The sequence below is a fragment of the Olea europaea genome, chromosome 17 (assembly GCF_002742605.1).
Source record: "Olea europaea var. sylvestris chromosome 17, O_europaea_v1, whole genome shotgun sequence".
NCBI lineage: Eukaryota > Viridiplantae > Streptophyta > Magnoliopsida > Lamiales > Oleaceae > Olea > Olea europaea.
Window position 1 is genome coordinate 22,601,701 of NC_036253.1, and position 17,784 is coordinate 22,619,484.

General features: G+C 35.8%; 1 protein-coding gene across 2 annotated transcripts; it reads right to left on the reverse strand.

Annotated features, from left to right (window-relative positions):
• Nucleotides 1–9,717: 9,717 nt before the first annotated feature.
• Nucleotides 9,718–15,655, reverse strand: LOC111365439 (squalene epoxidase 3-like). 2 transcript variants are annotated; one of them, XR_002697437.1, is made up of 9 exons: nucleotides 15,248–15,655; nucleotides 14,311–14,422; nucleotides 13,597–13,771; nucleotides 13,177–13,345; nucleotides 12,841–13,059; nucleotides 11,887–12,162; nucleotides 11,321–11,599; nucleotides 10,548–10,717; nucleotides 9,718–10,409 (listed from the first exon to the last, which is right to left on the reverse strand). XR_002697437.1 is itself a non-coding variant. In XM_022985982.1 (8 exons), the coding sequence occupies exons 1-8, from the start codon at nucleotides 15,509–15,511 to the stop codon at nucleotides 10,613–10,615; spliced, it is 1,599 nt and encodes a 532-aa protein (XP_022841750.1). In that variant the 5' UTR covers nucleotides 15,512–15,655; the 3' UTR covers nucleotides 10,437–10,612. The 2 variants fall into 2 exon arrangements, 1 of the variants encoding a protein (XP_022841750.1); XM_022985982.1 differs by lacking the exon at nucleotides 9,718–10,409 and having other exon boundaries at nucleotides 10,437–10,717.
• Nucleotides 15,656–17,784: the final 2,129 nt, after the last annotated feature.

Sequence of the window (17,784 nt, forward strand, 5' to 3'; positions counted from 1 at the left end):
TATCCGCCATCCGTTCACAAAAAACAAATCGAACTGCTATAATCCCCATTTTTATGGTTTAAAATTACGAGGAAGTAAGTCTAGTTCTTAATAAATTTGGGGTTGGCAGTTGGCTTTATGACTTTATTTTTTTTTTTGCTCGGCTCAGTTTATTTCTATTGCTATATCTATCTGAAATAATTTAGTATTTATAAATTTCTATTCGATCTATATTACCATCTCTTCTTAAAGTTAAGCATTTGCTAACTATTTCCTTTGGAACTGGTCAATTTTCTTGAGGAAGGTCTCTCTTTTGCTTCAGAGAAGTGACAAATATTTGTCCTTAAAATGAAGGAAGAAGAAATAAATAGATGTCAGATTCAAGAATGGTATCCAAAATTTAAATCTGTAACCATAAAAACCCGTATTCATGAGCTTTTGGAGTCCTTTATCCAGTATCTTCTGTTGGGTTTTGGTGGTTTGTCGATGTTGACAGAGTGGTACCGTCGAGGCTCTGGTGGAGGAGGTGGTGCTGGAGGTGAAGGCGGAGATGGGGTGCTTATGTTCTTGAAACGGCGGCTTTTGGTTCCATTTTTGAATAAAGAATTGAGAATTGGAGGAGGACGTGGTGCTGGGAAAAAGATGGGGGTGGCGTGGGGTGGGGTGATTGAAGAAGACAACCTTTTTTTTAATTTTTTTCTTAGATTTTTAATTTTTTGATTTTTTCTTGATTTTTTGATTTTTTTTCAATTTATTTAATATGGTAATTATCAAGTTACCATTTTACCCTTTCCAATTTAGTCAAAATAGGTCAAAATTTACTTTTCTTGGTCAAATGGATGGTTTCCGTCCATTTGAACCTCCGGTGCATATTTTGGAAAGGTTTGGTACCTCCGGTGGCACAAACTAAAGGTTTGGATAAAATCTGCTAATAAATGAAAGGTTTGGTACCTTGGCTGCAATTTTCCCATTTTTTTTATTAAAGCCTGCTACCAAACATGAGCATAATTCATATATCTAATAGCCTTAGCCTACAAACAAAACTATGAGAGAGCACTAAGGGTGGGGGCCCAAAGCAATTGATTAGAGGGGGCAAATGGTCCGTCGTGGTGTCTCTTTTAGAAACATAAGGTCATGGTCTTAAAGTGGGTGTCATGTTAAGTTGTCACCCTGAGCTGGTCTCTAATGGTCCATTTGAGAATATATATATATATATTGACGGGTGTCGTGTGTGGGGTCGGATTGGGTCGGGTCGAGTCAACTTAAACAAGGTTTCATATACCCTAATCACCCTTCTTCTACAACAAACCACATGGCCCTTCCGTATCAATTTATTTCACCATTCCAAGGTACAATAAGAAACTTTCTTTTGTTACTCTAAGAGCATAACACGAAATGAAATTAAGCAATTTTAGTTCCTCAATTAAAGAAGAATTTTTGGTTATCTCAATCTTATAAGAAGTGGTCCAATAATTTCAATAAGAAAATTGAGAACTGGTTCATCATAAACTAGTTGGTGCGCTCATAGAACTGAGTGAACTTGAACACATAATCCTAGTTTAGTTTATTGAAAAAGTAGATCTTTATTCATTTACTTAGTTTTTTTACTATTGGGCGACTCTTTGACCCTTGACGTATAAACCTTTTCAAGTCAATTTCCGAATCAATTTTTAAAAACGTTAATTATGACTAAGATTGTGGAACTTATCTAAATTAACAAATTGGGAGAGAATTTATATTTTATTTTTTAACAAAGCCTGGTACGAGTGCGGATTTCGCACGTACTCTTATTAGTTAAATAATAATTAAAATATAGTACTGCATACTTTATGAGAGGAACGGAAATCCTACTTCCAACATAAATGCTTAGAATTCATTAAATAAGATATTATCTAGTTATAACTTTAATTTTAATAAATTATCTAGTGATATGGTTTGTTTGGAGCTAACATTAGGAGAGGACATGTCTGTTTAATGTTGGTTGAGAGGAAGTCATTTGCGATTTTGATTGGACTAACTACATGAAGAGATTGAAAATGATCTTAGTACATAAAATTGATTTAGTAACAGGTAAGCGAGAGATTGCGCTGTACTTTGTATTAATTGGGATAATGTTTTTGCATATCGATGTGCGTCAAATTTGCTAACTCACCCAATAGTCTTATTTATATTTAAGTTGTAAACGTCTGTTTTGCAATGAAAAATTAAAAGCTAAATATATTTACACCATAGTTTTTAATAACCATACTACATTTTATGTTGTGAAATGGGGAGATTAATATGGCACAATATGAAGTCTAAGATCACAAGAACAGAAACAAGATTTAAAATGAAGAAGAAAAGAGACTAATCGAGGAATAGATGTTCTATTAATGATAGCCAATGAAGAGAAAATAATACAAACTCAGCAATAATGTTTCTCATAAAATGAGGCCCCAATTGATTCTTATTTTTATCAAAATGTATTTTTCTCTCTCTTTTTTTTAACAATACATCTTTATTAAAATAATATTATACGTAAATCAAAAACTTTTACTTATTTTTAATCCACACATTTTCTATCAATCCATTATTCTAAAATTTATTTTCTATAAAAATGGGTGTCAAACACCCTCAAAATAAAGAAGCCAGGTATTTATAAGGGACGTCCCAAACCCTAGAAATAATACAAGACATGGAAACTAGGTTAAAAATCGCGTAAAATAAAAAAAGTTAAAAAATAGGCGACTCTGTAAAATCGAGCGAGGACCCTATTGCTTGAGCGATAGCTCGATAATAGGTGAGCGACATACTCGTTGCTCCAATTTTGTTCATCTCGCTTGAGTGACAAGCTAGCGACCGTCCAATGCCGTCAACACGACTTTTCTCCCAATTGGACCCTACTTTGACATCTTGAAGCCCAATATACAAAACGCAAAATCCATACCCTAATTTGGGTCCCAAACCTAACAATCTCCACCTTAACCCAAATTTCGGTGCAACGAACAAAACTCCAAAATTTCTCGACTTGAAAAAATAAGTTTGATTGCATCGAAATAGACCAATCTTTTCTTTCAGTACCAAATATCTCCACCAAAAGAACATCTTCCCCATCCACAGCATCCACTACCCAAATCCAAACCCCGACTTCCCAAACTTCCACCAAAGAATTTAAAATTTACCAAACAAAGTTGAAACACACCCTATAGCAGAATTAACTTCAAATGCTTTAACTGAAGGCCCCTTGCTAGATCGACACCTTCAAAACCACAAAGTATACGCAACCAGATTAGCATCCCCGTATATATTCTCAATGGGTCCTTCCCTAACGGTTTACACAATGGATTCACAGACAATAGTGGCAAAGGAAAATTACCTATATTCTTCAAACTCCCCGAGTAGTGTTCTTCAACAATGACCCAAAGCCAACTCCTGAAGGCACTGTACCAAATTGTATATCTACCACGGTACTAGACTTGTGCTAATGATTTATCACTGATTTTGCCCGACCTTAAAAAATGTACAATTGGAACTTTTTCTATCCCTCCGGTACCACATGGACACCCTTTCGGACCTTCAAGACTCCACCTCCTTCAGAAAACCCATAACTATTCGAATCAAGGATGCTCAGTAAGATGATATTCTTTTTCAAATCTGGAACATGCCAAACCTGGTGAAATGTTCTAATTATCCCATCCAACAGCTTCAATCTGACTTGTTAATACCAGCTACCCGATAAGATCTGTTGTTACCCATGACAACAACACCTTGTGTCACCGTTTCATTTGTTTCAAATAGATCCCGATTAGGACACATATGGAACACACAAACTGTATCCAAAATCCATTCTTTGTTAGGTTTGGATTCCATGTCAAAAATCACCAAGAGATCTCTACCATTCAAATAGTCCTCAACTATGTTGGTCTCGATCAAAATGTTTGATTGTTTCTCGTAATTTGCAGTTGAATTACCCTTAGTCTACAACTTCTCGCAATCCCTCTTGATGTATTCTTTCCTCTTGCAATAAAAATAAACCAAATTAATGTAATTCACCCTCGACTTGCCCCTTCATCGATCACCATGAATCATAAGACATTTTTCATATCTAGACTCAGATCCAACAAGATGCTTCATCTTCTCCTTCGAGAACAGGACATCATACACGTCTTCAATGGTGAGTGTGTTATAACTATACAAAATCGTGTCTCTAAACGATGAAATCGAAGCAGGGAACGAGCACAACAGGATCAAGGCCAATTCCTCTTCATCATATTTTACCTCTAACATTTCCAAATCGGCGATAAATTCCCTGAATATAGCCAAGTGGTCTTCCAAAGATCCTCCTTCTGCCATGCGATGGGATTATAATCTCTGCTTCAGATGCAGTTTGTTCATAAGACTTTTGGTCATGTACAACTACTCCAGTTTCAACCACAACTCTCTTCTCCTTCAATACGTCCTAAGAATGTTATTAGAAAGATGAAAATGTATTTGTAAAAGAGTCTTCCTATCCTTCCGTTGCTTCTCCTCTGTTGTCCAAGTTGTTAACATCTTGTCAAAATTCAACAAACCATCGTCCAAATCCATTTACACCAAAACAACCCTCATCTTTACTTGCCACAAAGAAAACTTTGTATTACGATCTAAAAGCCGAATTTCATACTTTATGGTTGCCATCGATAACAGAAACCTCGAACAAAAATCCTCAAGCTGGCTCTGATACCACTTGTTGTGAAAGGTAATATGGCACAATATGAAGTATAAGATCACAAAAATAGAAACAAAATTTAAAATAAAGAAGAAAAAAGACTGGCAGAGGAATCGATGTTTTATTAATGACAACCAATAAAGAAAAAATAATACAAACTCAACAATAATACTTCTCATAAACTGAATAAAAGAGCCACATACTTATAGGGGACATTCCAAACCCTGGAAATAATATAGGATATGGAAACGAGGTTAAAAATTGCGTAAAATCGAAAAATTAGGCATTATAGTTAGATGGTAGATCACCTACTACGAAGTCGGCTAAAATTCTCCTTTGACAAGTGGCCTCTCCTAGTTCGACGATCAAGACGATCTGACCTCGGGCTTCAATGGGATCTTCGGAGAACCCTTGCAGCTTCCGAAGATATGGCTGGAGATATCATTCTGATATCTCCAGCTGTATCAGGGTCCGATAATACAGTACGTTGATCGAACTCATGTTGTCCACGAGTGTCCTATGTACTTTTATTCCCGCAACAGGTAGAGTTTTCACCAAAGCATTACTTTGGTCCTGCAGGATCCCTTGAGACTCCCCTTCAGAGAACCAGAACCATTCAGGGTCAACTATCGTTTCGAGGTCGGACTTTGGGGCTCTTACCCCAAAATTCTAGCAAACGCGAACATCTCGAAAGCGCCTGCACCTCACCCTCCTGGATCCTTCAATATACTGATTTTTGCTCTGGGAGGTAGGTTTTAATTCGGGACAGACTGCTGGGCTCTTTGATCAAGCTCCGGCTACGATGGCCTGGGTTGACCTGTTTCTCCTAATTTAGCAACGAACTCTTGTAGTCGACCTCAGCGGATCAATGATTCGACCTCCTTCCTTAAGTCCTAACAATTGTCCGTATCATGACTCGTCGACCTGTGGTACCGAAAGTACCTACCTTGGTTATTCCCAACTGGTCCCTTTTGTGGGTGGTTGGCCTTCTGAATGCTTCATTGTCTCCTATTTGTAGGAAGACTTCTTCAAGAGTTGTCTTTGGCGGGTGATATTCATGGAACATGTATGAATGGGGTTTAGCACGATCCTTTTCCCTAGTATCCTTCCTTCTGTCGGGCAAAGGGTTTGTATCCGACCCTTTTTCCTTAATATGACTCCTGGATTTGGGATCGTTCCAAGCGTCATCCTGATCCGACATTGCTTCCTCTGCACTTATATGCTTCTCAGCTCGAGAGAGGAATTCGTGGTAAGTTTGAAGGGCCATCCTCATGTACCGACCACCAATAATCCGGAGAGTACGGTCATGAGCTCGACGTCATTAGAAATTTTTTCTCTATAGATTGCTTGTTAAATCTACTTAGGTAGCTTTTGAGTGATTCACTTTTTCCTTGCTTGTTGCTTACCAACCACTCTTTGGGCATAGTTTTGGCCTTAGAGCACATGAATTAGGTTAGGAAGGCTGCCGCTAGGTCGTTCCAGTTTTTCACAGACCTTTGGTGCAACCTCCTGAACTATCTCTGGGCTTTATTTCCCAATGTAAATGGGAAAGCTCAGCACATGATGGCATCACTTATCCCTTTCAATTCCATCCACGAGGTATATTTGTCCAAGTGACTGAGGAATCGCCTTCCCCTTCATATGTGATTATCTCGGGTATCTTCAATTTCTCTGGGAGAGGTTCGGTGAGAATGTCTTCAGCAAATGGGGAGTGTCGTTTGGTGAGATACTCTTCCGTCCCTCCTTTGTTTTTAGCTTCAAGGTCAGAAATGCGCTTTTTCAAGGCGTTCATCTCAAGTTCTTCTTGTTCAAGCATTACGTTCTTGTGTAGAAGCTGAGAAGTGCAGGGAGCCCAGTCCGTCGAACACGCTCCTTCCTCACGATTTGTTTCGTCACTGGGGCTTGAGTTCTGACCTAGTCAGTGTGACTTTTGGAAGATTCTGCTTTGGAAAAGTGGAGAAGTCTCTTGGTAGAAAGTCGTCTAGCCATTACCCCAATCGAAGATTCCACTTCGATTTATAATAGGGAAGTATGGGCCCGGTCTCGTTCTAATCGACTGACTGCCTTCTTTAGTCTTTCAATGGCTTTTCTCATTGAGATTACTAGTGGTTTGCCTATCCCACTTTGGTCTTGCCTTCTCGGGAGACTTCGTGGGACGTCGGTTTCATTTGGGTGAGTGTGAGATTGATTCCCCGACGTGGACCTATGGCTCATGACTTCTGTTTTTGGTTGTCTTTTTATGGGATGATGAGGCAGTTTTTCACAAGATGGCCCTCCTTGTAGTGTCAAACTGTTGACGTCGAAATTTGTAAATCTTGATTTCGAGCTAACTTTATTAAAAAAGAAAGGTACTTTGTTTCCATTGCGAAAAAGACCAAGAATGTATGTTGTTGACGTTCACAATTGTAAAGATTATTACCCACCAACCCTCTCTTTATCCTCTTTGATTTTTATATTTAAAGTGTGTTTCTTTTTTTCCTTGCCTCCCTTTTTATGGAAAGACCCTCATTATTTATAGGAAGTCTTTGGTTGGAACAGCTTCATGTCAATCAAATCAGCTAATGTGATAAGCTTGGATAATGCATTGTCGATCTTCGCTATGATTGGATGACTCGGCAGCCATCTGTTCAATGTTCCATCGAGTAATGATGACTTGCCATAGATGAGGAAATCATGGTAACCGATTGGTGGGATGAGGCGGTGCTGACGTCACTCTCTCCAGAGATTGCCTATCCAACTGGGTGATTTGACAAGTCGCAGGCAATTTGCAATCGTGATGTTTGTTGAGATAATGGCGGTGATTCTTTCGAGCTGACCTGAACAAATGATGATGAAAAAAGTGAAATTAACATCCTGTTTGGGAGTGATTTTTTGGCCAAAAAAATTGATTTTTTGACCATTATTTCACTATTCCAGCCATCATATTTGACTTCTTCTCTCACAGGTGACCCTACTTTTTTTCCTAGCGGTCAAAAAATCAATTTTCAAAATCACTCCCACACAGGCTCTAAATATTTGACTTTCATTTTAAAGCACATTAACAATATTTTTAGATGAAAATCAGGATTGAAGACAATATTTTCTAATTAATAAAATGCTAAAAATAAGAATGTGACGAAGAAAGTTAAGAGTATAAGTGTGATAATGATTAAAGATTATTGACCTTCAATATAATTAAAATGCATTTTATAAAGAAAAAAAATGTGGTGTGAATATAACCACTCAAGACTCGTAAAGATTTAAAAATTACCAAAATAAGCTAAAGGTAAAAGACATGAATATCCTTTCAATCACAAAGAAAATATCATGGTAAACACAATTTAATTTCAGACAAACGAAAGGCTCTTTCATTTCACCAATATTTCATCTCCCTCAACACTAAATCCTGACTAATTCAATTTTATTTGTTCATATTTATCTTCAAAATTTAATACAAACATCTTGTGAATAGTTATTAAAAAAAGCCAACATTTCAACATTTGTATTGGTAAAACAATTTTCACTTTCATGTGTTTGCCTAGTTTAAGTTTATAAATTTTAAATGCAATGTTGACATATTTTATCCATAACAAGCTGAAACTTCTTATTTATAATGATCAGCGTTTAAAGGCTTAGTAGACTCTGACCCCAACTTGTAATCACCGAAGATCCTCTCAGTTGTGCGCTTCAACGCCAACTCCAGAACTTCTGAATTCTTTTATCTTCATCAATCACCAAGAACAAATTTGTTCTTCACAAATCGAAACTCCAATCAACTTTCTGGATCTTCAAAACTCTAATATACGATTGGAAATGTTCGGTTGGGTGTTTTGAGAATTTGGAATTTTAATGTTTTGAATTTGTGATTTAGTCAATTGATCTTTGGATCGTATTGTATGATCTTCAATGTGTTCTGTAGTATGAAATAATGTTCAACGACACTTTGAGACGAAGTATGGTTTGAGTATATTTACTTGTTTGAACCACATTATTTTCACAATAATGTATTTTTGAATAATGTATTATTGAGAAATAAGTGGTTAAAAATAAGAAAAAATTTTGGATTCGCGTGTGATATTATTTTATTGAACAATGTGTGATTGAAATGATATCAAATCACTATTTAAGAATGTATTTTTTTAAAAGAATGTGAGTCAAACAGAGCCATAATATGAAGTGTTTGGTTAAAATAAAATAGAAAAATTGTTCAAAGAATTGTGAAATAGCGTCCAGCTATACCACATTGCCTTTTGAGTGCCAGCCTGACAGCTAGCAAACGACGAATGTCCGGTTTTGAGTGCTCAAGCGCAGCCAGCTACGAATCTCCTTTCTTGATCTTCTTGAATTGTCTTTGACTCCCTTTAGGACTCTACCAACCCAAAACGACTTTAACTCTTATTACAAATTAATGACTTCCCATTTTGAACACTGAATTTGCCAATTTAATTTTGAACCTAACAGTATACTTTGCAAAATTGACCACAGCTGCAAATTAGTGTGCATTTGCTAACATTGGAATGTTAAAATGCTTCTATCTAGTGATGAGATAATATGAAAACGTGAGTTTATCTGGGTGTGCAATTTATTCCACTTCTCAACACAAACATTATTAGAGCTACACAACTCAGAAACGGTAATTTATTTGAGCCTGTGTGAGTGATATCGAATCCTTTACCATCATCAACGATAACCAGACCCATCATACTCGTCGTGAGAGGTCCATTGTAAAATGATGAGAAGAGACTGAATCCATTAGCCACAAGCGGAATGTATTTGAGAACCATAGTTGGACGATGGATTGGAGTGATTTGCTACATTATTAGAGCTACACAACTCAGAAACGGTAATTTATTTGAGCCTGTGTGAGTGATATCGAATCCTTTACCATCATCAACGATAACCAGACCCATCATACTCGTCGTGAGAGGTCCATTGTAAAATGATGAGAAGAGACTGAATCCATTAGCCACAAGCGGAATGTATTTGAGAACCATAGTTGGACGATGGATTGGAGTGATTTGCTACATAGGCTCTGGGTCTAATCGCTAACATAACATGAAGGTAATAGCTAGAAGGTGGCTGCCATACAAAAGAGATGGATATGTCCCTACGCAGAGATAGACTTGAAGTCAGGATTCCACCGATTGATAATATTCTTTGTCAAATCTTCGTCATCAAGTGGTTGATACCACAGTCCATGTTCATCAGCCGCTGTTTTGATGTCATCAAGATATTTAGAATTTTTCGAGCACCAATCAAAGCAGCTAGTCTCGCTTTGATGCCAAGTATTTGCCCACGGGAAGGCCTAGCATACCTTTCTTCAAGTTTACTCCATGCCTCAAGAGATGTACTGCAAGCTGTGACATACATCTGGGTTTCTTCGGATATTGAGGCAATAATAGCTCCAAAAAATTGCTTATCTTGCCGTACCCAAAACTCATTAGCAGGATTTGGAATTCTTTCTAGTTTTGAAAAAGAGCGTCTGGATGGAGAGATTTTTCCATCAACATATCCCTATAGACCCAAGCCATTGTGAAAAAGTTTCAGCAGAGGCAGAGGCGAGGGAGAGAAGAGTAACAGGTCATCTGAGCGTATAAAGAGATTTCAATTTGATAATCAGAGGGAGAAGAGTGGAAGAGAGCTGTGATTTATCAGCCATGATCAGTGTCTCGTTACTTCCACTTGCTCACTATCCAATCTTGAGTATATTCACAGTACCGCGGGTCTAAACAACTATCTGCTCGTAAGTTCTTTCTGTATACAACTTTGAACAAAAGGAAAGACACTGTGATTAAAAAAAAATGTAAAAATCTAACTGTATATTTCATATGCAGTATTACATAGTCCAAAATAAAATAGTGGACAGAAATTTAGTTCATCTAAAAGTTTAAATCTACTTTACCAAATATGCCATAATTGTTTCTTCTGGCTGTACAATTTGTTCCATCCTTGTTCATGATGCTACTTTCATTTGAGCTGAGGAGCTCTATAGTACGATGGAACACTAGCAGGAAAGAACATTTGTCGAACTCCCTCCGCCTTTATGATGGGAAAAATGATAGCCGACGCACCCTGGAAAACAAAAAGTTGCGGGAAGAGCCAATTAAATAGAAAAGATGATCTTCCACCTCAAATATCTCGTAATAGGTTTAAAGTGTAAACCGACCTGCCCTTTTTCTTGGGCATGCTGAACTAAAATATCTAATACCGATCGAGCCGGCACTACAGCCGCCCCAGCCTGTGTCATGTCCGACACGTTTGGAAACCCCTATGTGGAAGGTCAAATTAAATTGACAGATGCTGGCCTTAGTATGCTAGTGAAATCTTGGTGTTAATGTTCTTAGTAGTCAAGGTCAAATACGTATTCAACACAAAAAAGTTCTGCTGTGAGCACTTGAAAGTTTGTGAATTTTGTGTGTTTCGTGTATAATTCATAAACCATTGAAGCTATTTTATGCACCAATTTGGTGCTTAGCATGCCTAGCAAACAGCTGAATGTATGGCTTCAAGCAAACCTGACTACAATGTTGTCCTGAGAAATTGTTAATTCAAAAATCGAAAGCTTAGTAGTAGTCATTATATATTTCCAAGATGCAAATTGGAGAAGGAAATAGGCATGACTACAATTTCTTTTAGCCATGCATCGAAGGATAAAAGGAAAAATCAGGTACATACCGAAATCAATCTAGCTCCAATCCACAGCCGTTTGGGAGAAGGAAATGGTATCAATAATCGACCAACGCCATATATAGCAACGGCAAAGAAATGGAATACTAAACTCAGTGGGCGAGGATTTAGACCCGAGAGCAAAGCCACAGGTCCTCTCGAACAAACACCTCCAAGGCTTAAGTAATCAAAGCAAGCTTGGCGCATTTCCATCCTCGCTTGATCAGACGAAGCACAAAACACTTTGTGTAGTGCTCCAGCCAAAGTATTAATCGTCGAGGCCACTGGCTGCAAAAAAAGGACCATATCAAAAAACAGTAAATATAAAAATTAGAGCTTGAATACTGTAGTGATTAGACTCTTTAGACTTGCATGTGGGAGAACTGAACATAGCAGTCAAAACGCAAATAACGATTAATAAGGTTCTAACTCAACTCCACAAAAGAATAGCGAAGGAAAAAAGGTATAAACTAAATAAGTCAACGACCAGGCAATTAATTTGATACATGTAGACGAAGCAATAAAATATTTTACTAAAGAAATGAAAGATCAAGATTGATGAATCTAGGCTTCACCTTGCGCAAAGTGTAGAAAGACTCGAGATATTTACACAATGAATCCGCATCCTTCAAGTTGCACAAGGGCTTAAGAAGATTTCGGAGCACAACAATATCAGAGAGTGCCACTGTCATGCCTCCACCGGTTAAAGGATGACGCATGTTGAAGGCATCACCCATTAATAAGGCTCCAGGAGTAGGGTGGGAAGCAGCTGGCATGCTTCTGTTTGGCATTGTTCGAATATTTCCTTTATCAATGGCCGATATGAATGCCTCATGTAACTGGGTTGGAACCTAAATCAAAAAGTGCATTGGTTAGCCGAAAGCAAGCCCAAGAAAGAAAATAATATTATAGTCTATGAAGCATAGATACTCCTAGGGTTGCATGGTCCACCCAATGTCAAACACCAACACTCCAACAAGACACATGACATGTCGTAATTTTTATATATTTATTAAATTTTTTGACATGCGAAGAACACTTTCCCAACACAATTACACTGGCTCAAAGCTACAAAGGATATTGATAATATTGAAAGAATAAGTTGACAATAAAAGTATAACACATATAAATAAAGATGCACAAATAACAGAGATTTTGGAATTTACTAGTTCTGCCAAATGGTTTTAACAAGGAATTAAGGGGCATTTCTAGAATTACTTATAAATAATAAGAAGTCAAGTTGTTTTTTCATTCGAATGGAGAAAAGAATTGAACTGGAAGTGGTAAGAAAAGGGCTGTTGTTATCTCAAGAGAGGCTGGGGTTTAATTAGTTCCTACCGATCACATCTCTCCCGAGATGAAAGAAAAGATAGGCAGTTCCTAAACATTCTTGAATTTTGTATCTCTGCTTCATAGGTTATTGACAATACAGAAACTAAGACACAATTTTTTGAAATATCTGATTAACAAAATCAGGGTTTTTTATTAATATCGAGAGACTCCTATCATGCAATGAAAGCCATACATACCTGGGGAGCTACAACTGTTTTCAAATAATTTGCCATTTCACCATCAGCCAGAGACGGAAGCTTTCGACCAGGTACATCAACTAAGCATCGAATTTCAGTGCTACTGATTGGATAAAATAGGATCGGTGAAGGATCTGCTAGAATAACATGCCCATGGTTTGGAAATGGAAGTTGACAGTTCTCCAATACCAAACCAACGAAACAGGAGGGAATATCGACCTGTAAAGTGATCAGATTCCCTTCCTTCAGTGGGGATCAATTTTAAGTTCAATCGATCAAGTATACGAACCAGAGAAACTGGTTAAGTTGTCTACAATCTAGAGCTTTGAGTCTTACCATAGAGCTGCAAAGAGAACGACGCAAATTTGAAAAGCAGCCATCACAAACTATAGTCAGAGGAGCATATGCTTTAAGCTCCAGACCGGCTTTAGTCTTGTACTGCACTCCTTTTATTGTTCCATTTTCCTCAAGTAGAGATGTTACAGTACCTTGCTCGAGCTTCACACTATTGAGGACAGGAGAAAGCAGTATCAGGAAGGGCCGGTATAAGTTCAACACTCAAAAGAATCACATGAACAGAAATAATATCAAATTGAGAAAAGTGCTTCAAAAAAAAAAGAAAAAGACAAAGCAACTAGTGGGCTTAATTTAGCAGGATTTCCAAATAGACAGCTAAAGAAAATGAAAACCCAAAAAGGGGGCAAAATTTTGAAAGATTTAAGATTACAAACTTAAAAAATGGGCAACAAAGTATACTTGAGAAGAGTCGCTGCTTTCCCTCTCATCATCTGTATGAAGCGTCCGTTATGAAAGCTTCTCCCAGCCACATCTGAGTGAAACTTCTCCAAGGGATAGGAAAGTTTAGTGTTTTTTCCATCCTTGGAAAGAGCATATCCAACCACCCTCTGGGCATCAATATTCTCAACACAATCTGCAATCAAATTACAAACTGTAGTTCATAGCAGAAAAGTATAAAGGTATGTTTAATATTCAGTATTAAATAGGACTCAACAATATAACATACAAAAATTTTAGCTTCTGTTTGTTCTTTGATATTGTCTAATGCCAGGGGGGCTTTAATGGATTCATTCATGGAGACAATGATGAAGCTATGAACTTCTCGAATTTTGGGTATGGTATTAAACTTATGTAATTTCCTTCAAGCAGCGAATCTAAAATGGACTAGGAGACAAAGAGACAACACACTCGACTATAGAACATGAAGTGTAGTTCGTTTAAGGTTTTTAGTGTATTCCCCCGCCTTCAGACAAGGTGAGATCACTGTTATCGTATTATGTTTTGTGCCACCTAAAAAGATTAATTAAAAACATGTGTGTGTGTGTGTGTGTGTGTGTGTGTAGTCGCACCTTACCAAACTAGCTATCAAGAACATGTTCATTGTTCCTCAAATCAATACTTGGCAGACATCCAAAGGAAAACAAATAATATCAAGGTAAACTTCAAGAATACCTTCGAGGCCCAACTCTATCAATTTGAGATATCCACCTGGTTGTAGTAATTCACCAACAATTCTGTGCGGCTCAGATAAATCTCTTTCAATCACATGTACTCGTCGTCCATCCTTCAATATTAGTAAAATGAACAAATTACTGCTTACTGACTTTTGCACTTCTGAGGAAATAGTTTATTAAAAACAGTTTATATCATATGCAGCACACAAACAAAATCAGGAAAATGATTTTTCAGAGGGCGAAAAAAAAATGACCAACTCTGCGAGAATTAAAAAGTAACAGCAGATATCATCCTTTCAATCCAACAATAGTAATCTGGCACTGCCAATGATATGAACAAAAAATTAAGTAAATTCCTCCAATCTCTAGAAACTTAAAGTGTTAAACTTTTAGCCGAGGAAGTCATTCATTACACGTATCATGCTGTCAAGATTTCTAGTGTTTGTTTGATATGCCTTAATAGGACTGAACATTACAATTAACTAGATTAAGCTTCTCTTCATTCTTAAAATTGTCTAATCAACTTTATCAGGCATCCTGTAAATGGAGTCAAAGATCTCAACCATCGTTTAAAATAATAAGTTTTTTAGCATATCATGAATCACATTAACATATATTTCATAGAACTAACCCCATGACATTATAATAAACAACAAATCTTTATCATATTCTCCCTCACCCAATGGACAAACAAATAACAACAATAATAGAACCTATAAAGAAAAATTGAATTCTAGCAAATAAAATAGTTTTCCTTTCTTCTTTCGTTTTCACCAGTCTTAAAGGTAAAAATAAATTCCCATTCGTGGGGAAAAAGATTATGGGTTATTTCTCAACAACCATTTGAGAACTCAACAATAAAAATTCAAAAAAATAATTCCACTAAAATATAATACAAAAAGAAAAAAAAAAGAAGAAGAAAACAAAAAACTTACCTTGCCCAGAGTGTAAGCTAGAGCAGCACCAGCAACACCAGCGCCTACAATAATAACATCCAGGTCGGATCCTTCGTCATTCCGGCGTTCACCAACAGTCGTGTCGCTTCGAATCTGGTAGCCACCCCTACTCATTTCACGTTCTTCTTCTTGGTCCTTTCGCTTATGGGATTTGGTAGTTTTAAAGAGTAAAATATAGAGAAGAAAAGATCCAAAAAGAGAAGCAAGAAAAGTTCCCACAATGTACTTGTCCATCACCAACATATTGTCAATAATTCTCGATAAAGATTTCTGTAGATCTTGTGTTTGGCCCGGAAATTTTAATGTTTTTGCTTGTTAAGGTCTTATGTCGAGGATAGTATGAAGTGAGAGCGTTTTGTTGTCGTGGAAGAACGAGAGAAAATTGAGACACGGGTTACTTATGGGCAAACAGGTGGAAAAAATTGTTAATGATGCGTTGGCTTTAGGAGTGTAAAGGAGTCTGGTGTGACTCGACTTTGAATAGCTTTTTCTCATATTTTTGTCTCTCGTATTACATTTTTTTTTTGAAAAAATAATTAATTACAGTAACATACAGAACAATAAAAATGTAGAAGTAAAATTTATTGACTGATCAAGTATCATGACAACACGATATTCTAAAGTAAAATTGTTCGTCGATAAATGTTGTAACCTATGTGGACAATCACTCCAGGATACAACGATCATAAACCACTTGTACGGCAATCACGAATAGTTTATCAAAACTCTCAAGTGTACTCCAGAATATATGTAAAAAACTCAAGTATAAAAATTTCAGAATATGAGAAATTATGATTTTGTTTCTAGTTATTTTGTTTTTTTTTTTTTTTTAAGTTTATTTTTGCCAAAACGAGATGTGAGTTTATATAGACAAATTGGATATAATTGCCTCCTCCATGATCCAAAAAATATGTAATATTTAATGAATTCGTGGATAGTGAGTTGTTATATTTGATTGTTAAAACGGTCATATAATACCTGCTAGTTTGACCCATTAAATAATTTTGAAAATAATTAAAATAACATAAAAAAATTATTATTATTTTAATCAAGTAAGTCCAAGAGCGTGGAATATGACTCAAACCCTCGACTTCCCACACAAATTCCACACTTTTTACCACTTGAACACCCATCTAAATTAGTTGTTTCTTTCACATATTATATTTATTGTATGAATATCTAACAAAACATGGCCATACAGCAATAAATCAAGTCACCTTGTTGTAAGATACGGTAGGACTAAAGATGTGATTCATTTACTTCAATATAAGTGAGAATCAGAATACCATATAAATATAAATTTGTATAAACGGTTTGAATACTGATTTTTAGGCGAATGTGTTGTTAAAAAGTAGAGAAAAAATTTTGAATTTGTGTGTAAAATATTTTACTGTACGAATGTGTGGATAAAAATGAGTATATAGAAAAAAAAAAAAAAAAAAATTTTTCAAATGATGATTGTCAAAAAGGCTTGATTTTGCTAGGAATTACATTTTTTTATAAATTTTGACAAAAATTAATGAAATGCGTAGATTAAACAATTATAAAAATTGTGGACTGCTTAAAATGTATTATTGAAATTAATTGTATATTTTTATTAATTTTTTTAACTAAATCAGAGAGAACTTATCCCTTTTTTTTTCTTGTTATTAGAATAGAAAAATGAGTTTTGGAATAGTGAATTTTTCGAGAATATGTGGTTAAAATAAGCAAAAATTTTGACTTTACGCGTAAAATATTTTATTATGAAAATATATGGTTGAAAAATAAGTTTAAGAAAAAAACTTTCAAAATAATGATAGACAAACAGAGAATTAATACGGCGTTTTTGAATTTCTAATTACATTCATGATCCTGGAGAAACTAATTTGAAAATCTAAAAATATACTTAACCATAAACGAATTACTTCCCACATCCCATTTATATAGAGTGTTTTTGTTATTCACATAGATTTAGAAATTTTATTTAATGTTATTGAAAAAGCAATTTTTGCTAAAAACTTTTCTAGCCTGCTCTTGTTTATATTTGTACAATTTCAAAATTAAGTGGAAAAAATTAATTATAATTAGGAAAATTAAACAAGAGTATATTAGAAAACGAACGAAACAAGACATTCTAAATAAAAAAAACATGAGTATATAATTGGGACAAGAAAATAAAGAAAATCGACCTATCTAAATGGGACGGAGAGAGTATAATATAACTTTTGATTTGGGCACTCTACTGTATCTTTAGAAACTTCTAGAAATTATGTGTATATAAGAGCCCCTGGATGGATAGGTGCTCTGTGGTCCTATCCATATACTAAAACTCGTGTATATAAAGAAGGATTAGAGATGTAACTCCATTTCTTTGACAAATGTGCTTTGTTATAAGGACTTTTGGGAGAATGTTAAATTAAAAGTTAGTGAAATATTTAGAATTTATAAATAAAATTAATTTAAAATAAAATGTGTGATAAGAAATAAATTTTAAAAAAAATGAAATATAAACAAAAACTTATTGAGATCTTGTG

Bases quoted from the DNA above. Each gene is read 5' to 3' on its own strand.
- LOC111365439 (XM_022985982.1), bottom strand. From the start codon at position 15,511: ATGTTGGTGATGGACAAGTACATTGTGGGAACTTTTCTTGCTTCTCTT. The intron at 13,772-14,310 runs GTATTCTTGAAG...ATTTGATTGCAG, and splicing joins GATAGAGTTGGGCCTCGAAG to ATTGTGTTGAGAATATTGAT. The intron at 13,346-13,596 runs GTATACTTTGTT...TGTCCTCAATAG, and splicing joins AAAGCAGCGACTCTTCTCAA to TGTGAAGCTCGAGCAAGGTA.